Here is a 22333-nt window from a genome sequence, read left to right as displayed (position 1 = left end):
GAGAGGGCATATTTTGATATATACTATTTTAGTATATAATATTTTAAAATATACAATGCTACCTGCATCTGCTTTGGAATAGTTTTAAAGATGCTTTTATTATTTTATTGCTTGTTGTGGCTGCCCTGGGCTCCTTTGGAAGGCCAGGATATAAATTGAATAAATAATAAATCTGTATCTCACATGTATCTGTTGCACTTGAAGTGCGAAGTATAAAATCCTTCCCTGACCAAAGCAGCAGGACATTAACAGATGATCAAGCATAGCTTTTAACCTCCTGAAAGTAGCTTTGTCAGTGTATGTGCAGCCAAGAGCATGTGTGCATGGTTACGCATTACTATTCTACCCCACATTGGGAGATGCTGATAGGGGATAGAATGGCAAAACAGTTGCCTGTGATCAGGACCCTAAACAGAGGTGGCACGTCCCATGCAGCAGATTTTAGCAGCAAATTTCAAAAATCTGGGTCCCTTCCAACTCTACAACTCTACTATTCTAAACACTGCCTTTCAGTGTTGACAATACTCAGCTAGGTGGACCAAGAATCTGACTCTGTATGAGGCAGCTTCCTATGTTCCCAGGACTGCAGCATATCAATAAGATCCTGTGCTCATTTACCTGAGAGTATTTGGGTTACTTCTGAATAGGCGTGGACAGGACGGCATGTTAGGCTGAAATTCTAAGGCCCATGGAAGTAAATATGCAGGGCCAGTGCTATCACGAGGCCTGCTAGGCAGCAGCTTCCAGCTCAAGACCTCAGAGGACGCAGTACTGATCTTTGAGGGTAACTCCATACTTACCCCAGCTCAGTTCCCGACAAAGAGGAAAGCAGACAGCATATCTGCTAAATAAGTCTTCTGGGAAAACAACCTTGTCAGTGGCTAAATTTCTTTTCCTGGCACTCAAGTGTCGGAAACGTATAACTGAATGCTTTGACGTGGGTTATCTGTGAGAGGTCTAGTACTGTGGCCCTACCTTACTTATGTACCTCCTATGATGTTATAGTTTATAATTATTGTGTAATGTTTTAATTCTGACTATCGGTCGAATAAAGAAATTGATTGATTGATTGATCTTTGAGGGACACAGCTTTATACAGAATAGTTTTTATTGTGTCTTATAAATAACTTGCAAATTTCAGCACTTGACCTGAAGGAATTAGTAACACAATTAGTAAAGGAAAAGGCACGCACAGTGAGATTTCCATGAACCTGAAATCGAAACTTTTAAGAGACTTAAATTTTAACATCACAATTCACAACATTATTAAAATTATTTGTGTGCCAAAAACATTTTATTTTGTATTTGAAGAAGATAATCAAAGATTGTTGTGTTACATATTATTGAAATTTAAAATAAACTTTACAGTTTTAACCTTTGCACCTTTCTTTTTTTCCCCTACAAGGCATCCATTTTTTGAAAACTGAAGTGAGTTTTTATTTCTATTTTATTATTATTATGAATATTATTTTGGTGGGGTGCAAGTAGGTAGCCTTGCCTAGGGTGCAAAATAGCCTGGCACCACCAGCACTGCCCACAATTCCCTTTTTAGTAGTTAGGTTGAATTTCTATACAGTTCCCAGGGAGGAAGCCCCACAGAAGGCAGATTTGGACTCCTAGAATGGTGGAGTTGGAAGGGCGCCCAAAGGGCATCTAGTCCAACCCCTGCAATGTAAGCTGGGAAAAGCCTGGCGGTGGCCTCCCACACTTCGGCCGGGTATAAATGACACATTCAAGCAACCACCACCAGGGCTTTGGGTGTGAAATGAACCGTAAAAAGCGAGCGTTGTGGAGTAAGACAAGGCCGCTCGGGGTCTCCAGGGCAAGGCCCGCTCCCCTCTGAGGAAGGAAGGCGAGGCGACGAGGCGGCGGCCGCCAGGAGGGGGCGCTGCCCCGCCGGGAAGGCAGGCGGCCGGGCCACCACGCGGGGGGAGCGCGGCCCTGAACGGCCTCGGCCGCCCTCACGCTCGCCTCGCCGGCGCTCGCCGCTACGAGTAGGCCGCGGCTGGTGGCCGGCGGCGGCGGCGGCGCGCGCGAGAAGATGGCGGCGCGAGGCGGGCGGCGGGCGCGGCTGCTGCTGCTGCTCCTTTTCTCGCTCTGGCTCCTCTTGCTGGCGGCGCCCGGGGCCCGGTCGGCGCGGGGCCGCGGGGCCGACAAGCAGAACAGCCTCCGGAGGGCCGCCAGCGGCGTCTACCAGGGCGTGAGCGGCCTCTTCGGCGAGGAGAACGTGCGCGCCCTGCAGAAGGTGAGGCGCCGGCGGGGAGGCCTGGCGAGGGGCAGCCCTGTCGCTCCCGGGCGGGCGGGGGACGCGGATGCCGGTTTAATAGCAGCGGATAAAAAGGGGGCAGGTGCCTTGCGATGGGGGGCGCGGGGAGCGAGGCAGTGGGCCGGGGAGGCAACCTCCTCCGTGCCCTCCGTCAGGAAGGAGAGGGGCTCGTCTCGTGGCAAGAGAAGAATACCGTCACGGGAAACCCCCAACTTGACAGCGGCTGCAAAGATTCTCCTTGCCGAAGAATGAGGTGGAGGGAATGTCTGAATGGCTTGGGGGAATTTGGTCCAGAGCAGCCACAGTCAAGCGGACTCCTTTGCAAAAGAATACATAGGAAAACAGCCTGACGAGCAGTAGAGAAAGAGTACGTGTGAACCGGGCTGGGGGGAGAAGCGGGTGTCCGTGTGTCTTCGCGCGCGCAGCCAATTCAGTGGCGACTGCTGCTCTCAGCCTTTCTGTCACAGCATTTGTTTAGATCTTCGTATTGGGTTCGTTTTTGTAGGCTAATAAAATGCAGTTCTGTTTAAAATGGTAGCAGTAGTGATGGGTAGGAGTGAGCGGTAGGGGTGATAACTGGAGTTGGAGCTTGTCCTTGGCAGAATATAGTAAAAATAGGACTGAGGAATAGGAGTAAGGCATAAGAATGCCTTTATGATAGCATCACTGATAAAATAATTGACTAATAGCAATGGGAATAAGGAATAATGAAAGAAGAAAGGACCAGGAATGTTTTTCGACCTTGTTTTCACAAAATAATCATTGGAGTAGGCAATAGGAATGGAGTTATATGGCCCTGTGGTTTTGACAAATGAATTGAACTGAAATAGTAATGGTGAGACTTAAATACTGATAAGAATAGGGCTTGGGGGGGTCCTGAAGGGGTGTAAGGTGGATTAACAGCCCAGCCCTATCTGCTATACCTGTATAGAAGAAAGCCCTGTTGAGCTCAATGGGACTTGCTCCCAGGTGAAGGGGGGACAGCGCTGCAGCCTACGTATGTAGCAAAAATTATATTTTCTGTTGGATTTGACACGGCAGCACAAATATTTGAAATTAATAATTAATGTCTTTATTATATGATTTATTAACTGCTTAACCCATTTTTAAGTTGTGTGTCCATAAGGGGAATTTTAAGTATTTTTATTTTTATAAGTTTTGTTGCTGTCCAAAACATGTTTTGTGGGCAGCTTAGAAGAGTATAAGACATAATCCTATTTTTTAATGAGACCTCTGGCTTTGACAAACACTCAGAACTGAAATAAATAGCAGTAGTAATAATTTTATGACCTTGTGGTTTTGACAAATAAGTTAACCTGAACCAATTATGATAATGATTTTAGTAAGTGCATTTATAACAACAGTAGGGGGAAGGGGGCAAGAGATAAAAGAGGAATTGACACTGCAATCCTATACAGAGGTACCTTGGTTTTTTAACGTTTTGGAAGTTGAATGTTTCGGTTTTTGAACATTGAAAACCCAGAAGTAAATGATTCAGTTTTCGATCAAGCCTCGGAAGTTGCACAATGCTACAAGGCTGAGTGCAAGATCTGGAGACCTAGCTGTTGCCTATTGAGTCTTGGTTTTCAAACATTTTGGAACTCAAACGGCCTTCCGGAACAGATTACATTTGAAAACTGAGGTACCACTGCAATCCTCAGAAGTAAGCCCTAAATAGCTGTGCATAGGATTGCAGCCTGATAAATGATAAATAATATTTTCTTAGTGACCTCTAGCTTTTTACCTAAACGGATCTGAAATGATTTCAGCATGGTGCCTTCAATAGATTAATTGAGCTGAAATATTTGTTGTGAAGTGCATCAGACAACTAGATATTCTACACAATTTACTGTACTAAATAAATAAAATCCAATGATTTTATCTGAATGACTGCAGTCCAGTCTAATAAACAAATCAATATACTGTAATGATCTCTTATAAAAGGTGGGGAGGAGATGCTGTGTGTTTCTACATTGAAAGTGGTCAGGACTCAAGAGCTGGTAAATGGTGGACCTTACAAGCCAACTTCTGCTGGGTCACCAGCTGGTTGCAGGGGTTTTTGGTTTTTTTTCCAGAAGATTGTAAATTAGGCAAATTTCAGTCTGATTGAGCAGAATATATTTAAACATCCATTCAATTGATGCAACTTTTCTTCACCTCTTTATATCAAGCTACACCTGTCAAAAATTCCCTCTTGCACACAATCTTCCACTGGTTTGACCCGTGTATTGGTTGGCTGTCAAAATTCCTTTTCCTATCCAGCTCTTATGGAGCACTGTCCTTCCTTGCAATTCATGGGAGCGTGTTAGTGGGACATCTCTCTGGGCTGCAGAGACCAAAGAACACATTACTCACATTTTCATATTGCAGGAGCCCAGTGTTCTTTTTTCCCCTCTGCTGGAAGAGCTCCTTGGGGTTTGAGTAGTGGAAAGCAGATAAATAACAGTGCAGAAGTGGCCATTTTCCCTGGCTTTGAAACCTGGGGAGGAGGATTCAAAATGGGAAAAGTTTTAACAATGCATTTGGATGGCATGCATATTTATGGTATGATAAGGTTAAGATTAATAAGGCCTTTAAGAACCATATTGTCAGGAAAGCAGTATTTAATGTCTGGACAAGATACAAAGACTTACTGGAGAATAAAACTCCGAGGTGGCTGTCACCCTTGGAGGCTAAGGCCCGAAAAAGAGCCAATATGGAGGCCAACTGGCCAAAGTATTGGGAGATATTAGAAAGAGATGGAGACAATTGGAAATTGCAGAGTTTAGAGAAAATGAAAGATAAAGTGCGAGACTGGCTACACTATGCTCAGATTAAAGAAGTATTTAAGAATGATAAAAAGTTAGGATTCCAGGTGGAGAAATCGAAGTTGGAAACAGAACTGTTAGAACCTAAGACTAAAGTACTTTCAAAAATGTATAATTTGCTGCTGAAATGGAACACACAAGACGAAATGGTTAAATCGGCAATGATAAAGTGGGCACAGGATATTGGGCATAATATTATGTTTGAAGATTGGGAAAGGTTGTGGACCACTGGGCTGAACTTCACTGCATGTAATGCTCTGAAGGAAAATGTAATGAAAATGATATACAGATGATACATGACCCCAGTTAAATTGGCTAAGATATACCATTCGTCTGATAATAAATGTTGGAAATGTAAGGAAAATGAAGGAACATTCTTTCACCTCTGGTGGACTTGCCCTAGAGTGAAGGCCTTCTGGGAGATGATATATAACGAGTTAAAAAAGGTGTTTAAGTATACCTTTACCAAAAAACCAGAGGCCTTCCTCTTGGGCATTGTTGGCCAGAATGTGTTAAAGAAGGATAGAACATTTTTTATGTATGCAACAACGGCAGCAAGGATACTGATCGCTAAGAATTGGAAGACTCAAGATCTACCCACTCTGGAAGAATGGCAGATGCAGCTGATGGACTATATGCAACTAGCTGAGATGACCGGCAGAATTCGAGATCTGGGAGAAGAGAGAGTTGAAGAAGACTGGAAGAAATTTAAGACCTATTTACAAAAATATTGTAATTTGGCTGAATGTTGACAGGGATGCCAGAACAGAAATAATTGTCTATCACTAAACTAGATTTAAGTTTAACTATATTTTAATGACTGAATCTAAAGACTATGAACAAAATGATAATTTGCCTGGAAATAATTCTATAACGATGCAAGTGTGTGGGGGAAGAGTGAGGGAGTCCAAAGTTATGATGAAAAGATGCTAAATAACCAACGTTGTTTTACTAAATATGCCTTTTGTATTGAAAAACCTTAATAAATATATATTTTTTAAAAAAATCAAAATGGGAAAACTGAGGAAGATTTTGGTATCCTCCCCTGCCTCATCCATTTGCCTCCTCCTAGCAGCTTCTCTAGGAGAAAATATATCCCTTAGACTACGGTTATGGGTGGTTGCAGGGCCGTCTTTAGCATATGTGCCGCTGGGGTGCAAAGATCTGCCCAGCGCCCCCCAATTTAATTTATGCTTAAGTCAGACACCATGCTTACGCCTTATGTCTTGTTTACAAAAGAAGGGAGGAAAAAGAAACAAACTTTTTTATTTGCTCATTTATTTGCAATACACTTATACTTAAGTACACAATACCACCACACTTAAATTTATAAGTATTGTTTTGGCATCTACTTAGGAGAAACATCAGTCGTGTCAAAGGTGCTGCTGACCCCACTGCCGCATAGTAGCGCAGCTGCGGCAGCTCAATACAATACGTAACACAATATTTTGATCTAAGAGTTAATTTCGTGTGCACGGCGCCATTGAGAATGACAAGCGCCACTGCTGGTCCGGCACGTCTTTGGTAAATGAGCGCACAAAGTCGAAAGTCCTTTAGTGAAACAGTAGGTATACATTTCGGTAATACCTAGGTATGTATGTATTTTGTTTTTCTAGCTTGATCAAAATTATTTATTATTTTGTAACAGGTAGATAGTTAAGCGCTTAGGCGGCTTCAGTTGCGGGTGCCTGCTGGAATTCAGCGCCTGGGTGCCCCGCACCCCTTGCACCCTGGGTAAAGATGGCCCTGGGTGGTTGCACCCATGACTTAGTCTTAGAGATTGAATTGTGAAAGGCAGACAGTAAAGCTTTGTATCAATTCTCTGTAAGAATGGAGAATGTGGGTGCAGCTTTTCTCAGCAATGATTGCTGAAATTCCTTCCTGGGCTGCTACTTTAAGGAACCAATGGAAATCTCTTTAACTGGAATGTGCTTTTTTTTGAGTCATATTGCACATAAAGGTTTCTCCTCCTTCAATTCCTTTTCCTTTTTTGTCATGCCTTTTAGGTTGTAAGCCTGAAAGGGGGGACTTTATTATCACTGGCAATTTTTGTAAATCATTCTGGGACCCCCCCTTTTTTTGCTGAAGGGCAGGATATACTAAATCCCTTAAGTAAATACATAGGTGGAGGCATTGAATAGCCAACCTGCTGCACCTATAAGAAATGGAAGGATTCCTTTGAGCTTGAACCTGGAGGACAGGAATTGAAGTTTTTTGGACACTATGGAAAAAGGGAACCCCAACTTATGACCTTGCCTCAATCTAGAAGACTTGTTTCTGTCTTTGACATATACCCACACTATTTGTATTTTTGCTCCTTGGCAGTACTTGCCTGACATCCTGCCAAAGCAGCACAGAAATTGATGCTTTTCCTTTCGTGACCTCCCTTTCTGCGTGAAGGTGCTGTTTGATTGCAAAGCTTAGCTTTGAAGCCAAGATGCTGTCACCATCTCTTTCTCTTGTCCACGGAAACCACAGCAGAAAGGTCATGTTTCCAAAAATGATACCTCTTTATGGGGAAGGGAAATTAGATAGGCGGAGGGTAGTGTGTATAGGAAATGTTATGAAATAAGGGATACTTTTTATCCTTTAAATGAAATTGTGCTTATTGTTACATGAGGGAACGCACTGGTTCATTTTCCTTTAGTGCCTTTAGAAAAATGGAAAATGTGCCGCCTCCCCTTCCTATTCATCATAAGCTGATACCTGAGAGTCTCTTCAAAGTGCAGGTCTTGAAAACCAACTCACAGAATCATAGTTACAGGTAGGTAGCCGTGTTGGTCTGCTGTAGTCGAAACAAAAAAAAAAAATCCTTCCAGTAGTACCTTAGAGACCAACTAAGTTTGTTATTGGTATGAGCTTTCGTGTGCATGCACACTTCTTCAAATACCTGATATCTGATGCTCAAAAATTAAACCCAGAAAGCAAAATTTTGTTGGAGTTGTCCTACTTCTTGCTGATTCTGAAGAATTGCTTATCAGACCCACATTGTTTTATTTCTTTGCCAAGGAATTCCTGTGTATTAATCCCATGTAAGGCATTCTGCCAGTTCTTGTGGGGTACTAGCCAGGCATCTCCTCTTGGGCAACTGAGTGTATACACAAAATGTTCTAACACTTCCCTGTGATTGTGCATTGCAGGGGAACATCAGAAATTGTTGGACAGGGGGAGCTGATAATTTCACCAAGGAGCCCCAGGATTTAAAAACCACTGCTCTGTAGCTTGCAGTTTCAGGCATGTTCTATCTGAAGTCATGTACTTTTATTATTGAGTTGTTATTGTGCAACATGGTTATATTCTGCCAGTGGCATGGTGGATAGATGTAGGGATTATGCAGCCCCTATCCACAGGACTTTGCAGTCTTCATAGACAGCAAATTGAGGTGTAATATGGAGAGCTCAGAGATTTAAAAAATGGGTAGTGTGGTAAGGATGGAGAAAGCTGAAAATGAAGAAGGCAGTAAGAGAGAGACATTGTTGGAGGAGGAGGAGATGCTGCAATCCTGGGAACATAGGAAGCTGCCTCATAGTGAGTCAGATTCTTTGTCCATCTGGTGGAGCAGGACAGACTTGGGATACATGCAGTTTATAAAATGAACATTAAAGGGCAGAATCTGTGGTAGAGCACATACTTTGCATGTGGAAAGTCTGAGATTTGGTCTCTGGGTACGGCTGGAAACGGCCTATGTCTGAAGGCCGCTGCTGATCTGTACACAATTCTCAGCTGCATGGAGATGCACAAGTGGGAAGGAGGAGCAAACAGTGGAAATTACAGTTCGTTGGTTGCCACCTGCCTGTCTTTGGAGACGATGGAGGAGTGCGCCTTTAAGGGTGAGGTCAAACTGCTAGAAGGCTACAGCACCTGCTGTGGCTTTAGAGACATTTTTTGTTGCAGTTGGGGCAAATGGAGGCATCCGGTTGTGCTGCTGCAAATGCACGACTTGACTGTCTCCAAGCACTGTGGTCTGCAAGGGATTCCCACATGGTGGGGTTGATGATGCCAGCCTTCATGTCATGTTTGCAGACATCTTTATATCACAGAGTAGAATACGGCAAATGAGCTAGGGCAGAAGAGGGCAATGGAAATTGGGTTATGAGGGAGGAGCTAAAGGCCTCTCCTAGGTTAAAAAATGTTTTTCCAGATCTGGAAAAAAGCTAGTTTGGACACCTTTTCCTTGTGGCATAGTTGTTTGTTTTTACTTGGTGAGTGGGTTTTTTTTAAAAAAAGCAGCCTGAATTGGTACCAGCTCATCTTGCATATGTGGACCAGTCCGTAATCCACACATGGGAAGAATACTAAGCAATCTTCTGGTATAATTGAAATAAAAAAATTCCTTCCAGTAGCACCTTAAAGACCAACTAAGTTAGTTCTTGGTATGAGCTTTCGTGTGCATGCACACTTCTTCAGATACACTGAAACAGAAGCTTCTGTTTCAGTGTATCTGAAGAAGTGTGCATGCACACGAAAGCTCATACCAAGAACTAACTTAGTTGGTCTTTAAGGTGCTACTGGAAGGAATTTTTTTATTTTGACTATGGCAGACCAACACGGCTACCTATCTACTACTGGAACCTGGTATAATTGGTTCATCTAACAGTAACATAGGAGTGATAGACATTGAATACTTGGTTAATTTTCACAAGGCTTTCTTCTAGCTCATTTACCAGGGTCATGTTTGAGCAGTAGCTAGTGTGCACAGAAGGGTTCTTTTTTAAAAAAACCACACACTCTAGGAGCGTGGTTTAAGTGAAGCATAGTGTAGCCCTTCCAAGAGAAATCTTGAAGAATTGTGATGGAAGAAGAAAAATCAGAGGCAAGATTTTGTGGCATGCAGGAAGCTTACCAGCCATTGTTAGTTGTTCATTCATTTAATCTCCACCATAGGTCACAAGATACTGGAGACCTTGATGACACATATTTAATTCAGAAGAATGATGGGAGTCCATTGGGTTGGGTTGGTAATGAATAAAGCATGTTTATAATTTTATTTCACTTTCCCCCACTAATATACTTAACAGTTTTGTGCTGTTTGCCTGAAATTGCTTTCATTTGCAAAATAAAATAGTGACATGTGCATATCATTAACCTTCCTTAAAAATCTTGACAGTTGCACATTGGAATGTCAGGTATTTCTGTGAGTGTGAGGATCCCAAGAGTGCATATTTCTCAAATTACCTGTAATGAATTGGTTGAAAGTGTTTGTTTGTTTGTTGTTGTTGGTTTTTTTTGGAATTGTTTCAGTTGTAGACTAGAAAAAGCAAATATTTAAAGCCTAATCTTAGCTTTGCTTCAGTCCATTGTAATCTACAGATTTCAGCATGCCCAAGTCATGTATAGCATAAAGCTGTTCATGTGCAAAATATTGATAAGTTATTGTCTCCCAACCCTGTGAAGTATCTCACTTCTGGGTTCATGTCTCAGTGGCACGTGCTAGCTGGCATCAGGTCCTAGGTTCTGTCTAGAGCACCTCCATTTAAAAAAGATCTCAGGTAGCAGGACCAGCTAAGATTTACTTGCCCAAGATTTGGGAAAGCAGCTGCCAGTCAGGGAACACTACTTTTGGACTAGTTTGATCAACAGTTTGACTCTATGTAAAACAGCTTCTGGGTTCAGCCCCATAACTTATTTTCAGAACTTGGGTCCAAACCTAGAATAAGTGTGTCTCTGATCAAGTGCAGAGAACACTTCTCCTACCACTTTCAAATACTGTGCCTGCCTTTGCATCTGTACATTTGATTTAAGGTTAAGAACTGTATGTAAGAGCTGGGGTGATAAATTCTTCAAGTATTGTAAGTGGAATAAAACTTCTAAGGTTTGTCTCTGCTCTGTTTTTCCAGTTTTTCTCCAAACTGACAGAGCGATTTGTATATGGTGTGGATGTTCTAGTAGATACATTTTGGAGAATATGGACTGATCTTCTGGATGTCCTTGGGATTGATGGTACGTTTGAAATGCAGAGTTGGTTTTTCCTTCATCAGTTCTACTGTTTAATAAACTCATAGGTTCTGGAACAACTTTAAGGTAGGTTTTCTAAATATGAAGTAGTTTTGAAGCAAAATGGTATGTGCAGTTCCTTAATTCGATGGAAGAAACATAAATAGTTTGATTCTCAACAGTGGTAAGTATGGGCACCAACATGTTAAAGTTGACCTCCTGGGGTGGGGGAAGGTAGGGATCTGGTCTGCCAGGTGGAAAGGTACCCTTCCCTTGCTGTAAGGCAGTTGTTCTTACTCAGGCATTAACCAGGATGGTTGAAGGCCAAAAGAGCCGAGGGTCAACCTTCACATCTCCTTAGATCCTGTCCACACCACACCATCATGCTGCGCTTGATGAAAAGCATCCATAAGATATCTTGTTTGCCACCTTGATCTTCTTTGGGGGGGGGGGGGAGTCTGGGATAATAAATAAAAGGACAAGCAGAAACCAAGGTCATCTCTTAAGATATCTAATTTCATCCCCTGAAGGCATATGACAGATAAAAGTCATTGATGGTATGGGTGGGAAGTGGGCTTGTGGCTTAGGTTGCAATACTTAAATGGGCCCAGTTGGATTCAAAGGGGGCTTGCTTTTAAGTAGAAATTTATAGGATTGCACTGTCAGTTATACTATGCCTAGAGATGGATTCTTGCCTAAGATGCAGGATTGAATACATTCTCTGAAAAGTTAGCATAATTCAATCGGACATTAGGCAACATCCTTTTTCCCTCTGAAAGGGGCAAAGGAAAGAAAACTGCCTTGTGGTTTATTTGCTTCTTGTAATTGCTCAAGGGAAAAGAGGAAGAAGCCCTTTAAAAACCCTTTCCCCCTTACTTGATGAAGTAAATTGATGTAGTCCCTACAGAATAATTGTTGTGATAAAAGTCATTAAGATATATTTATGTTATATATAATCCCTTCTAAGACAATGCATTTTGTAGGTGCACTATGTCAAATTGCTTACTTGGAGCTATGGGGGATTTTAATAATAATGCACTGGTGTTGGGGTGGGGGAAACTTATAGAAAGTTCATCCGCTTCTGTCTCGGTTATTATAAATTCTTCTGGGTGGACCTTTCCCAGCAAACCTTTGCCCAGAATTCGAACTTCTGCTATCTTCCCCTGTTTCCTGAACTTTTTCCTGGGTTGGGACATTTTGCATGCTTCAGATAGCTGGGCAGCCAGTCTTTCTGTCTAGGTAGCTTTAGTCCTAGTTTATCTGCATTTGTTGGGAAGTAGAAAGTGAGCAAAGGCTTTTACTTGTGCAATAAAACCATCCTTTGAGGCTGCCTGAAGGGTTTTGTGTCATAATTTGAGCCCCAAGGTCCCCAGTTCTTTTATTGTAATGCCTGGATTATTCCAGTTATTGTCTAAATATAATTTTCTAACTATGTACACTTCTGATAATTCTTTCTCACTTTGCCGTACTGTGCAAAAAGCCACCTTGTTCCCCTGTTAATTATTGCAAGATCCAGGCAGTCGTTGCCTTCCCTGGCTTAGTGTATGGTCTTGCATTTTTGAGAGCCTGGTGCTCTAGCTATTAGCTTCCAGCTTCCAGTCATCATAAGTTATTTCTGGATGCTGTAACATCGTTGTCACTCCTCACACATTAATTCGTTTGAAGGGGGAAAGTGTGTTAAAAGGAGCCCTATTCTTAACATCAAGCATAGGCTGCTCCCATGGGCTCATGGTTTCAGCTGAAGTGGGCAGCCTCCATGTGTTGGGGAGGCTTTTCACTTCAGACCTTTCCCCCCCAGTGCATGGACAGCATGGAGGCAAGGCTGGCAGGAACAAGGGGAAAGGGTGTGCAAATTTAGCTTTAAAGTTCCTTCACGCATGAAGAGAGAATGCCTGAACAGGGCTCACTGGAAACGCTCTTCTGGGTTTGTTGGCCTCTTCTCTGCTACATTCTTTATTTCCTACGCATTCATGACTCTGAGCCCTTCATCCTGGTCTGCTGAGAGATCAGCTCCTGCAATATCCCTCCTAACTTTACTCTGTTCTTCTACACAGCTAACCTTCATTTACCACTTCTCATACTTGGGGTAGGAGGGGAAGGACTTCACCCTAGTCTTCCTCAGAGCATCTCCCTCCCTCAGTCAGCCCACTCTCTTCCAAGGATGGGACAGTTGGTTCTGCCAATATTTGAACAGGTAGAACCACTGAGACCCCATACCCAGCTCATCAACACTTCCCACACACTCCTCCCTGGTCAATGCTGGGGCTGCTGGAATTGGGACGTTGCCTGGCCCAGATGCCATGCAATGATCAGCAGTACTGCTGCAGCTTGTGGAAGCAGCTGCCCCAAACCATAGCATGAACCTCTGCCATCCTGTTCCTTGGACAGTTACAGTTGCTCCATTCAGTTGTAGCTACATTCATAGTTCACAGCTGAACCAGGGACCACACAGCATTCTCCAAGCTCTCTCAAGTTTTATGTGTGAAGTTTTAGTAGCAGCAGCAGCAGCAGCAGCAGCAGTAGTAGTAGTAGTAATTTTCATCAGAAAAAATATAAAGTGGTTTGCAAAGAAAAATATGTAAAATAATAAACATTAAATGGAAAACATCAAAATCTATAAATAGTGCAAACTATAAAATGTCAAATTCCATAACAGAATTTCCACTCACTTAATATAGTTTTAAGAACTCAGCTAGATTGGTAAAGAAAAAGTGTTTTATATGTGTTTTATATGTGATATAACGCTGTGACACCAGATGGCGCTGTGGAGTCAAGTCTTTCCCTACCAGATTTCCCTGTATGAGTTTACAACAAGTTTAACTGAACTGCTTCTTTGACGTGTCTAGATCTAGCCTAGCACTCACTATCCACATCTACTAACACACCTGTACATCAATCAATCTGAAGACAGCTACCTACACTCCTTAACAGTTATAGATCCAATTATCCCCTGAATACATATACAAGGACTGCCTAACGCTAGAACTACACAACCTGTACATATCGGTACAAAATATAAATCACAGTCCTTATCTGGTATAGGTGTTAGAAACAAAATACAGATGTTGTGGGGTGGGGTGGGGATCACATAGTTAAAATATGTAGTTGGGATAGAAGCCTTAGCAGTTCAATCATGTGCCTATCCATTCAGAAGCAAGTCCCATTAAGTTCACTGGAGCTTTCTCTCAAGTAAATGTACACAGCAGCCTAAGACATTCTTTCTTATAAGAATGTTATTTTATCTGACTTCCTCCTTCAGGAACTATGGGCCAGTAGTTACAACTACCCATGTAGCAACAACAACTCCCCGTCAATGATAGTGTACAAGTAAGCGACTTGAATAGGATTTTATGGGAGGGATTCTGTTGAGCTATGGCAGTCATTCCATCAGAACAAGCTTTTCAGCTTGCCAGGTGGAACAATTTCCCCTCCTCCCCACACACTGTTCTGGGGGTTCCCCCGACCCCCACCTCAAGCTAAGTGCAGGCAGGGGGAAAGTCCATTTGTGCTGGCTTCCACTAGTGGGACCCATTACTTTAATCCCATCCTGTGTAAATGCAAATATTACACAAGAAATTCTCTTGGGGGGTACAGAGTGCTGCTTGTAACTAACGCCAGCTGTAAATGCATCTCCTTAAGAGTTTGATTATGCCATCCCACGGCAGGGTTGGAGGAAGGGCATTTTATGTTTGCCCTGTCGAAAATTAGGAATTTTAGTTTCCTGGATTGCTTCAGTGGAAGCAGAGTACCACCAGGGAAGAGGGAATAGGTTGTACCTCAGTCGTAGAGAACATTCTTTGCATGCTGAAGGTCCCAGATTCAATCCCTGGTATCTCCAGGCAGAGATGTGAAAGACTTCTCAGGCATTGTAGGCAGTAGTGATCTAGATTAGGCATCCCCAACCTGTGGCCCTCCAGATGTTTTGGCCTACAACTCCCATGATCCCTTACCACTGATCTTGTTAGCTAGGGATCATGGGAGTTGTAGTCCACAACATTTGGAGGGCTGAAGGTTGGGGATACCTGATCTAGATGAACCAATAGTCTGACTTGATGTAAGGTCCCTTAAGATCCATCTCTTCTCCCTCTCTGATCTCCATTCCAAGAGGTCTTGCCCAGAATACCTCTTTGCTCCCCTTCAAATCCTTCCTCAAACCTATTTTTCTTGTGAACTCTTTGGTTTTAATCCTATAGTCCTTTCCCTTCACTGCAAAAAACAAAACAAAAACCCAGCATTTTCTTATCTTTATCCTTCCTTTTCTCCCTCCTCCACTCACTCATTCTGTCTCCCTCAGTATCAAAAATTAGAGGGAAAGCTCCTTGCGGCAGAAATCTGTCTTTTTATTTTCCTCTTTTTTAAATTTGTTTCCTGCAAGGTTTTAATGTATATAAATAATAATTTCTTTTGTATCGTTGGTAAGCATTACAGGAGGTGAGGCAGTGTATTATTCTCCTGCCGCCATCTTTAGAAACTACTATATATGTTCAACTCTTTCATTCTTCTGCTGAAATAGTTTCCTGCATTTAAAGCATCATTTAGGAGTTTTCTCCTTATGCTTTTAATTATGGTATTATTCATAGCTGTATCTACAAAGGTAGTGATTATATCAAATAAAGCTTTCTCTGTTTGAATTTTCAGGTTCCAACTTGACCCATTATTTCAGCCCTGGGTCCCTCGCCAACAACCCCACCCGTGCTCTTTTGCTGATTGGCGCCATCTTGCTTGCTTATTGGTTTGTCTCTCTCCTCCTTGGGTTCTTCTTCTATCTCTTACATGTGCTGTGTGGCCGCTTCTTCTGGATCGTGAGGGTCGCCCTCTTTGCACTTTCTTGTGTGTACATCCTTCAGAAATATGAAGGTGAGCCAGAACATGCTGTCCTTCCACTGTGCTTTGTAGTTGCTGTCTATTTCATGACCGGACCTGTTGGCTTCTATTGGAGGAGGAACAGCCACAGCACCCTTGAGGAGAAGATTGACCATCTTGACAGCCAGATCCGACTCCTGAACATACGTCTTTCTAGGGTGATCGAAAACATGGATCGAGGAGGTGACCAATGAAACATGGTTTATCTCACTTTCAACACCAGCTCTCTAGGAAATCACCAAGCACTGTCTCTAGTTCATGAAAAGTTAGTGAAGCAACAAGCCAACATGGATAAAACAATGTGCAACATTAAGCCGTTAAATGTTAACATTAGTTTATCTAGACAATATACTGAAAGAAAAAAATGCACTTGTAAGATAAGATTCTTTAGCTGTATATTCAGAGATTTTCCTCCATGAGTAGAATTTTATCCGCTTACTTTTTTCCAAGCATTTAGAACATATTTTGTAAAAGGTTTTTATAAAGGCATATTGAGTAGTCTATTTAAAATTAATTAAAAATTAAAATGAGGTTTATGCAGATTTGACATTTTGAAGAGAGAAAGCTTAAATAATTCTATCAAATGCTTTCGTTATGAAAAATGTGGGGGTCAGCTTCTCATTTTTATAATTTAATCCCCCCCCCCCCCCGCTCTCACCAATGACTTACTTTCATTACCTCAAGTTGCCTTTTTTATATGATTGCAGTGGAAGGAATTTCTTCTAATTAGAATAGAAGATCACACACCATGGGTCTTAGTGGCAAGGGAGGAGGGCATCTGTGGGACACAAAGTGCTCTTTAAAGAAGAACTTGTGGGTTTTTCTGTGTTTTTCCCTTAGCTGGCCAAATTGAAGCAGGGATTGGGAACCTGTGGTCTTCCAGACTTTGGTGGGCCATTGACCATGATAGTTGAGTCTGGTAGATATTAGAGTCCAGTAACATGAGCAGGCCCACAGGTTCCCTATCCCTGCTGTAAGAGTTTCTCCCATGGACCTCATCAGAGAGAGCAGCTCACGCAGAAGGCTGCATTCTTGCTCCTTTGTAGTGAATGCAGTGAATCCACTCATGCAGGATCTCCATTAGCAAAGTGTAAAGGTGCACACCTCCAGAACCTCTTGCAAAAGCCCTCTTGCCACAAATACAATGGGAATTAAAAGCATTCCTAATACTCCTACCCAGTGGCTTTTTTGAGGTGGTATGTGGTGGTACAGCATACCACAATCTCTGTTTCCCAGCCACCATCTTGCCACTGCTGCCGCTAGCCCACCCCCACCCCCGCTTGTTTGCTCGCTCGCTCGCTCTCCGCACCTGCCTGGCTTTGGGAAGGAGGGAGCAGGACACCAGGATCCTGACAGAGCCTTGTGACTTGTGCCTCATTCCCAAGCTGGGCAAGCGCTTCCTGGGCTTGGGGAATGAGACACGTGGTTCTGCCAGCATCCTGGTGCCCTACTATCTTCTTCCAAAAGCCAGACGGACGGGCTTTAAAAAGGAAACAGGAGGGCCTTTGGACCCTGTCAGAGCCTCCTGCCTCTTCCTGGGCTTGGGGGAATGAGGCACAAGGTTCTGCCAGGATCCTGGAGCCCTGCTGCTTCCTTCCCTTAGCCCACTTGACTTTCCTTCCTCCAGCTATTTCTAGGCAGTGAGTACCAGCACCTTATTTTCTAGGGGGGAAAGCACTGCTCCTACCTAATCCCCACCTATTTTAATGCCACTTAAGCTGGAAATTACTAACAACAAAAAACAGCTTTAGTTAAATAAAAGTGACTGGAAATGAAGGCATTTTGCACAGTGGTGACAGTGCAGAGTTGGCCTTTGCGATAAAATATTTTCCAAGCAGAAGGAATGTTAAACAGAAATTATGCACCACTGTCTTTGAAAGGGGGGTGGGGTGGGGGATCCTGTCAGGACCCTCTACACCAGGCTTCCTCAAACTCGGCCCTCCAGATGTTACTGGCCTACAACTCCCATGATCCCTAGCTAGCAGGACCAGTAGTGGTCAAGGATGATGGGAATTGTAGTCTCAAAGTATCTGGAAGGCTGAGTTTGAGGAAGCCTGCTCTACATGGTTTCTTTCTTTGTTGGGGGAGCAGTGTATAAAATGATATTGCAAAGACATTGGCTGCTGAAATCTTTCTCAGGACCATTAAGTGGCAATAAATTAAATTAAATAATAACACTTTCAGGAAGATCTGGTGCTTTTTTCACTTGAAATCTGCTTCTACACAGTGGGTCTCTGATGAGGATGCTTGCATTCAGACTGCTAAGATCATAACCAAGGGATCAGCAATAGTTTGTCCAAATAATGATATGGGGTTTGTGCTGTGAAACATGCCTATGAAATAGTGATGCGGCAGTCAAGTGCTCTACAAAAAAGTGACCTTCTGTTGCCTCAGAACCAAGTTCTATCTACTGACCCTTAGCATTTGTTTGTAAAAATAGTGTTTTTAAATAGCATGCTAGACAAAAAGCAGGAAAGCTTGGAAAGTGCTTTGCCAAATCCTGCCTACATGTGTCCATTCATAGAATGCATATAGAACTGACTAGGATTTGGCTAAGCTACCCTATTGCTTTAGCTGGATAATACCAAAGTTGCTAAAAGTTTTGTATGTAAACAAACTATACATGATATATAGATATTTAAAAATCTTGCTGTTTATGTTGACACAATTATTGGCATTTCAGATTTTGAAAACCACAAAGAGCCACCAGATATCATTTAAAAAAAAAAGATTTTGCAGCTTATGCCTGTAAGTCAACTATCAATATTTGTGTCTTCCCTCCCCATCCCTTGCTGGTTATTTGCTCTGGAGTAAGTGTCACAATGGAACTTGATTCTGAATAAGTATACAGAGGACTGCAGCCAGTCTCTGCAATCAAATGCTCATAACTACTGTTGGAAAAATATACCCTTGGTATAAAAACTGGATTTCTTTTTAGCTGAGAAAACCTCTATAAAACCCCTATTACCCCTATTGCTTAAAATTAGTTCACCATGGCTATAGTAAATGCAAGAAGAATGTATATATTTTTATACACAAAAACATTTCACTGTATAAGGTTATTGTTGAGAGAAATACTGATGTACATAGTTTGCACACTATGCTTGGACAGTATAAGTAAAACTGGGTGTGTGTTTTCCTAGCTTCCCCCCTTCTCCATTTATGTATGGTCTGTTTTTAAAATTAGAGAGGAGCACAAACTATTGTCCAGTGTACTTGAAAAATGTTCTGACCATTATTACAAAATGCAGCTATTACACTTTTGAAGGTAAATGTGATGTTATATTAACAGTTTTCTCAAGTTCTATAGGATACAAGCATTGTTCTTCCTGTAATTGGCTCCTTTGTTCTGTTTCTTCGTAATCTCATCCCATGGGATGAGTCAGACTTCTCTGCTTTGTGCTGCTGCTATATCTAGAGGCACTTAAGAGAAGAGAAAGCACCTATATCCTCATTTAACCAATGTATACACTGAGAGACAAGAATGTTCAAGGGGCAAGCAGCAGGGCAAGGCAGTCAGTCATTGGCAGGAATAAAATCACTAACACTGCTTTGGCATTGCTGCCTAGCATGGATTTGGGTTAGAATTGCTGGGCTGCCTTGCTTATTCCTCTACAAGCTGTCTTCTTGCATTCACATCAAGAAGTTCCTCACAAAGGAGCCTATTAGTGTCAAAACTAAAAATAGCCAAAACCATATAAAGTCATAATGAGTAAGTGTAGGGAGAACATTCCAGATGTCTTAACTAGGAGGCTTGCATATGTCCTCTCTTTACTCACCCTTGTTGCACTTCTCTGGTGTGTTAATATTCTTTTCCCTTCCATGGCTGTTAAACTACATCTGTGCTAACCATGTGGTTCTAAGGCATTCTTGGTTAGGGCCAAGGGAGACAAAGCACAGCGCCAGGGATGGGGAACTTGTTGCTTGTCAGATGTTGCTGGAGCACAACTCCCATCATCTCTGTCTGCTGGCCATTCTGATTGAAGCTGATGGGAGCTGGAGAACAACAGAATCTAGAGGGCCACATGTGCTACATCATGGCTAAAGCAAACTGCAGAAAGGAGAGGGCAATTCACACCCTAGAGCAAATGTTGAGTGAAGGCGACACTGTGGACTTCTTGCCTATGGTTAGAAGTTTGGCCCAGTGAGACACAACACAATGAATGTGAACTTGTGTTGAGCAATTTGCACTCCCAGTGTGGAAGAAACTATTGTGCATGTGTCCACCTTTGATTTCAGCTTGATAAATGAACTAACTTAATTCCCTGGAAGCTACTACTTGAGAGAACCTCATGCTTTACCAGTGGTTCACAAATGTAGTGGAAACATCAATCTGTGTATCAGCTGTGGTGATAAATAGAACAGAGTTGCTGTTTCCTGAATGTACTGCTTTTTAAGAAGTGATATTGGATGTTTAAGTACTGTGTACCGAAACTACTGTAGCTTAGTGGCATATTCTGCCCTCCCAAGATGTAATCTGCTTAATGTGGACAGTTCCTCTGCTTCTGCTGTAGCTTTGTTTTGATGAAGGTAAATATTTGTTTCCTTGTGACTCATGGACCATCCCAATAATCTGTATTTGGCAGCTAGTGATCTATCTTGACCTATCTATCTATTTCCCCCCCTTTTGGAGAACATGAAGTTATACTGTGTTCTGCATGTGAATTTAAACTTGGATGATTCCATTGAGCTATGATGACAATTGCCATGTTAGAAATATTTTTCTGTTGTAAAGCAAGGGAAAAAATGTTGATTGTGACACTGTTTATCAGCACTGAATATAGTGACCTTGTATCCTGTTTGGACTTCTGATCTTAAGTATTAGGTAGTTTTAAAAAGTCTATATACCAAAATTGTGTGTTCTGGTTTTTTTGGTTTTTGGTTTTTTTAAAAAAATGGTCTGAAGAAAATGTGTGTATTATTTTAATTATGAGCTTTAGGGAAACACTAGGTTTTGCTCACAATAATGTTGAGTAGCCATAATGATCTCAAGCTTTTTTTTTTTTTTTAAAGAAACTGCTATTCATGTCCTTATTTATTAACTGACCACCAGCTCAGTGTACTACTATTTAGTGGACTATTTGTAGACTGATTTCACAACTGAATTATGGTGTTGTGACCAATTAAACTTTAAATGTTTACTGTAACTTTGCAATGCAATGGTTGGTCTTGGAAGATTTTATTCCCATGATTTTGGGGATGCATTGAAGAGAACCCCGGGGCACTTCGGAAGCTTATCATGGATTCATCAGTAAAGGTGGGCATAATTAGGTGACAGGTGACCAATGCCCATCATTGACCTTCCTTCACGGTGTCTAGTTGCAGGAGAGTCTGGTGCATTTCTTGATGGCTCTTTCTTGATGGCAAGGAAAGGAATTGAGCACAACAGGTCTAGAGCCTGCTTTGCATTAATATGCAACATGTGGGCTTTGTGGAGAAGGTCCCCTGAGGCTTTTAAGACACAACACAAGGGTTATTGTGTTTCTCTCATCCTTGGTATAAAAACAACAAGCCACACACTAGATTAGTAGCATCCTAGAACTTGAATTTTTGAGAGACAGATTCTGTTCCTTGTGGAGGTCAGATCATGTCTATCTGGCCCAGCCCTCATTGGCCATACAGTTTCCCTCAAAACTCACAAGCTAAATGGGATGGCAGGAGCTACCACCAATCTGTTTTGGGTTGTATCCAGTGTTAGTCCTTCTCAGAATATGGGCATAACTGAGCTCCCATTGCTGAGTCCCTGCTTCTGCCAACCTAGCAGTTCGAAAGCATGTCAAAGTGCAAGTAGATAAATAGATAAATACCTTCCCGCTCCGGCGGGAAGGTAAACGGCGCACTGCTCTGGTTTGCCAGAAGCGGCTTAGTCATGCTGGCCACATGACCCGGAAGCTGTATGCTGGCTCCCTCAGCCAGTAAAGCGAGATGAGCGCCGCAACCCCAGAGTCGGCCACGACTGGACCTAACGGTCAGGGGTCCCTTTACCTTTAACTTAGGTTCATTAATTTCAGTGGGTCTACTTAGCTGGATGCTATATGTATTATCCAGCTTCTGGTAATCCAAGATACAGAACCTTTGAACCTGGCCATTTCCTTTTAACCAGTCTCTGCAATGACAACTTATCATTCTCTCTTTCCACACACAACTCATCATTCTCTCTCCCCCCCCATTTATGAATTTTATAAATAAGGAACTATTTGAAAGAAATGCTTCCTTTGTGCAAGGAAAGTGGTTTGCTCTCCTGCACTACCTTATAACCACCTTATGCCATAATCACCCACCCAAATCTTTGTCTGTATTAGGTAACTATTCAATTTTTCTCTTTTATAGGTTCTCCAAACCATAATTTGGGAGGCTGTAGGAATGGTTATGTCTGCATCCTTGTTAACACCAGATCACTCAGAAAGCTAAAGTTGCAGGAGGCTTGGGGTGTCTGCACCTTGAGTTTTATGCTGCTTCCCCA

The 22333-nt window shown here is 42.3% G+C and overlaps 1 protein-coding gene across 2 annotated transcripts; it reads left to right on the top strand.

Moving 5' to 3' along the window:
- The first annotated feature begins 1906 nt into the window (after positions 1-1906).
- Positions 1907-21017, top strand: BRI3BP (BRI3 binding protein). 2 transcript variants are annotated; one of them, XM_083476762.1, is made up of 3 exons: positions 1907-2245; positions 10911-11013; positions 15646-21017. In XM_083476762.1, exons 1-3 carry the CDS (start codon positions 2042-2044, stop codon positions 16062-16064), a joined length of 726 nt encoding a protein of 241 aa, XP_083332888.1. In that variant the 5' UTR covers positions 1907-2041; the 3' UTR covers positions 16065-21017. The 2 variants fall into 2 exon arrangements, with proteins under 2 accessions (XP_083332888.1, XP_083332889.1); XM_083476763.1 differs by lacking the exon at positions 1907-2245 and adding an exon at positions 9743-10027.
- Positions 21018-22333: the final 1316 nt, after the last annotated feature.

This window comes from Podarcis liolepis (genome assembly GCF_965112155.1).
Source record: "Podarcis liolepis genome assembly, chromosome: 15".
NCBI lineage: Eukaryota > Metazoa > Chordata > Lepidosauria > Squamata > Lacertidae > Podarcis > Podarcis liolepis.
The sequence above is the reverse complement of the archived record's forward strand: the minus strand, read 5'-3'. Positions and strand labels throughout refer to the sequence as shown.

Bases quoted from the DNA above. Each gene is read 5' to 3' on its own strand.
- BRI3BP (XM_083476762.1), top strand. From the start codon at position 2,042: ATGGCGGCGCGAGGCGGGCGGCGGGCGCGGCTGCTGCTGCTGCTCCTT. The intron at 2,246-10,910 runs GTGAGGCGCCGG...CTGTTTTTCCAG, and splicing joins ACGTGCGCGCCCTGCAGAAG to TTTTTCTCCAAACTGACAGA. The intron at 11,014-15,645 runs GTACGTTTGAAA...TTGAATTTTCAG, and splicing joins GGATGTCCTTGGGATTGATG to GTTCCAACTTGACCCATTAT.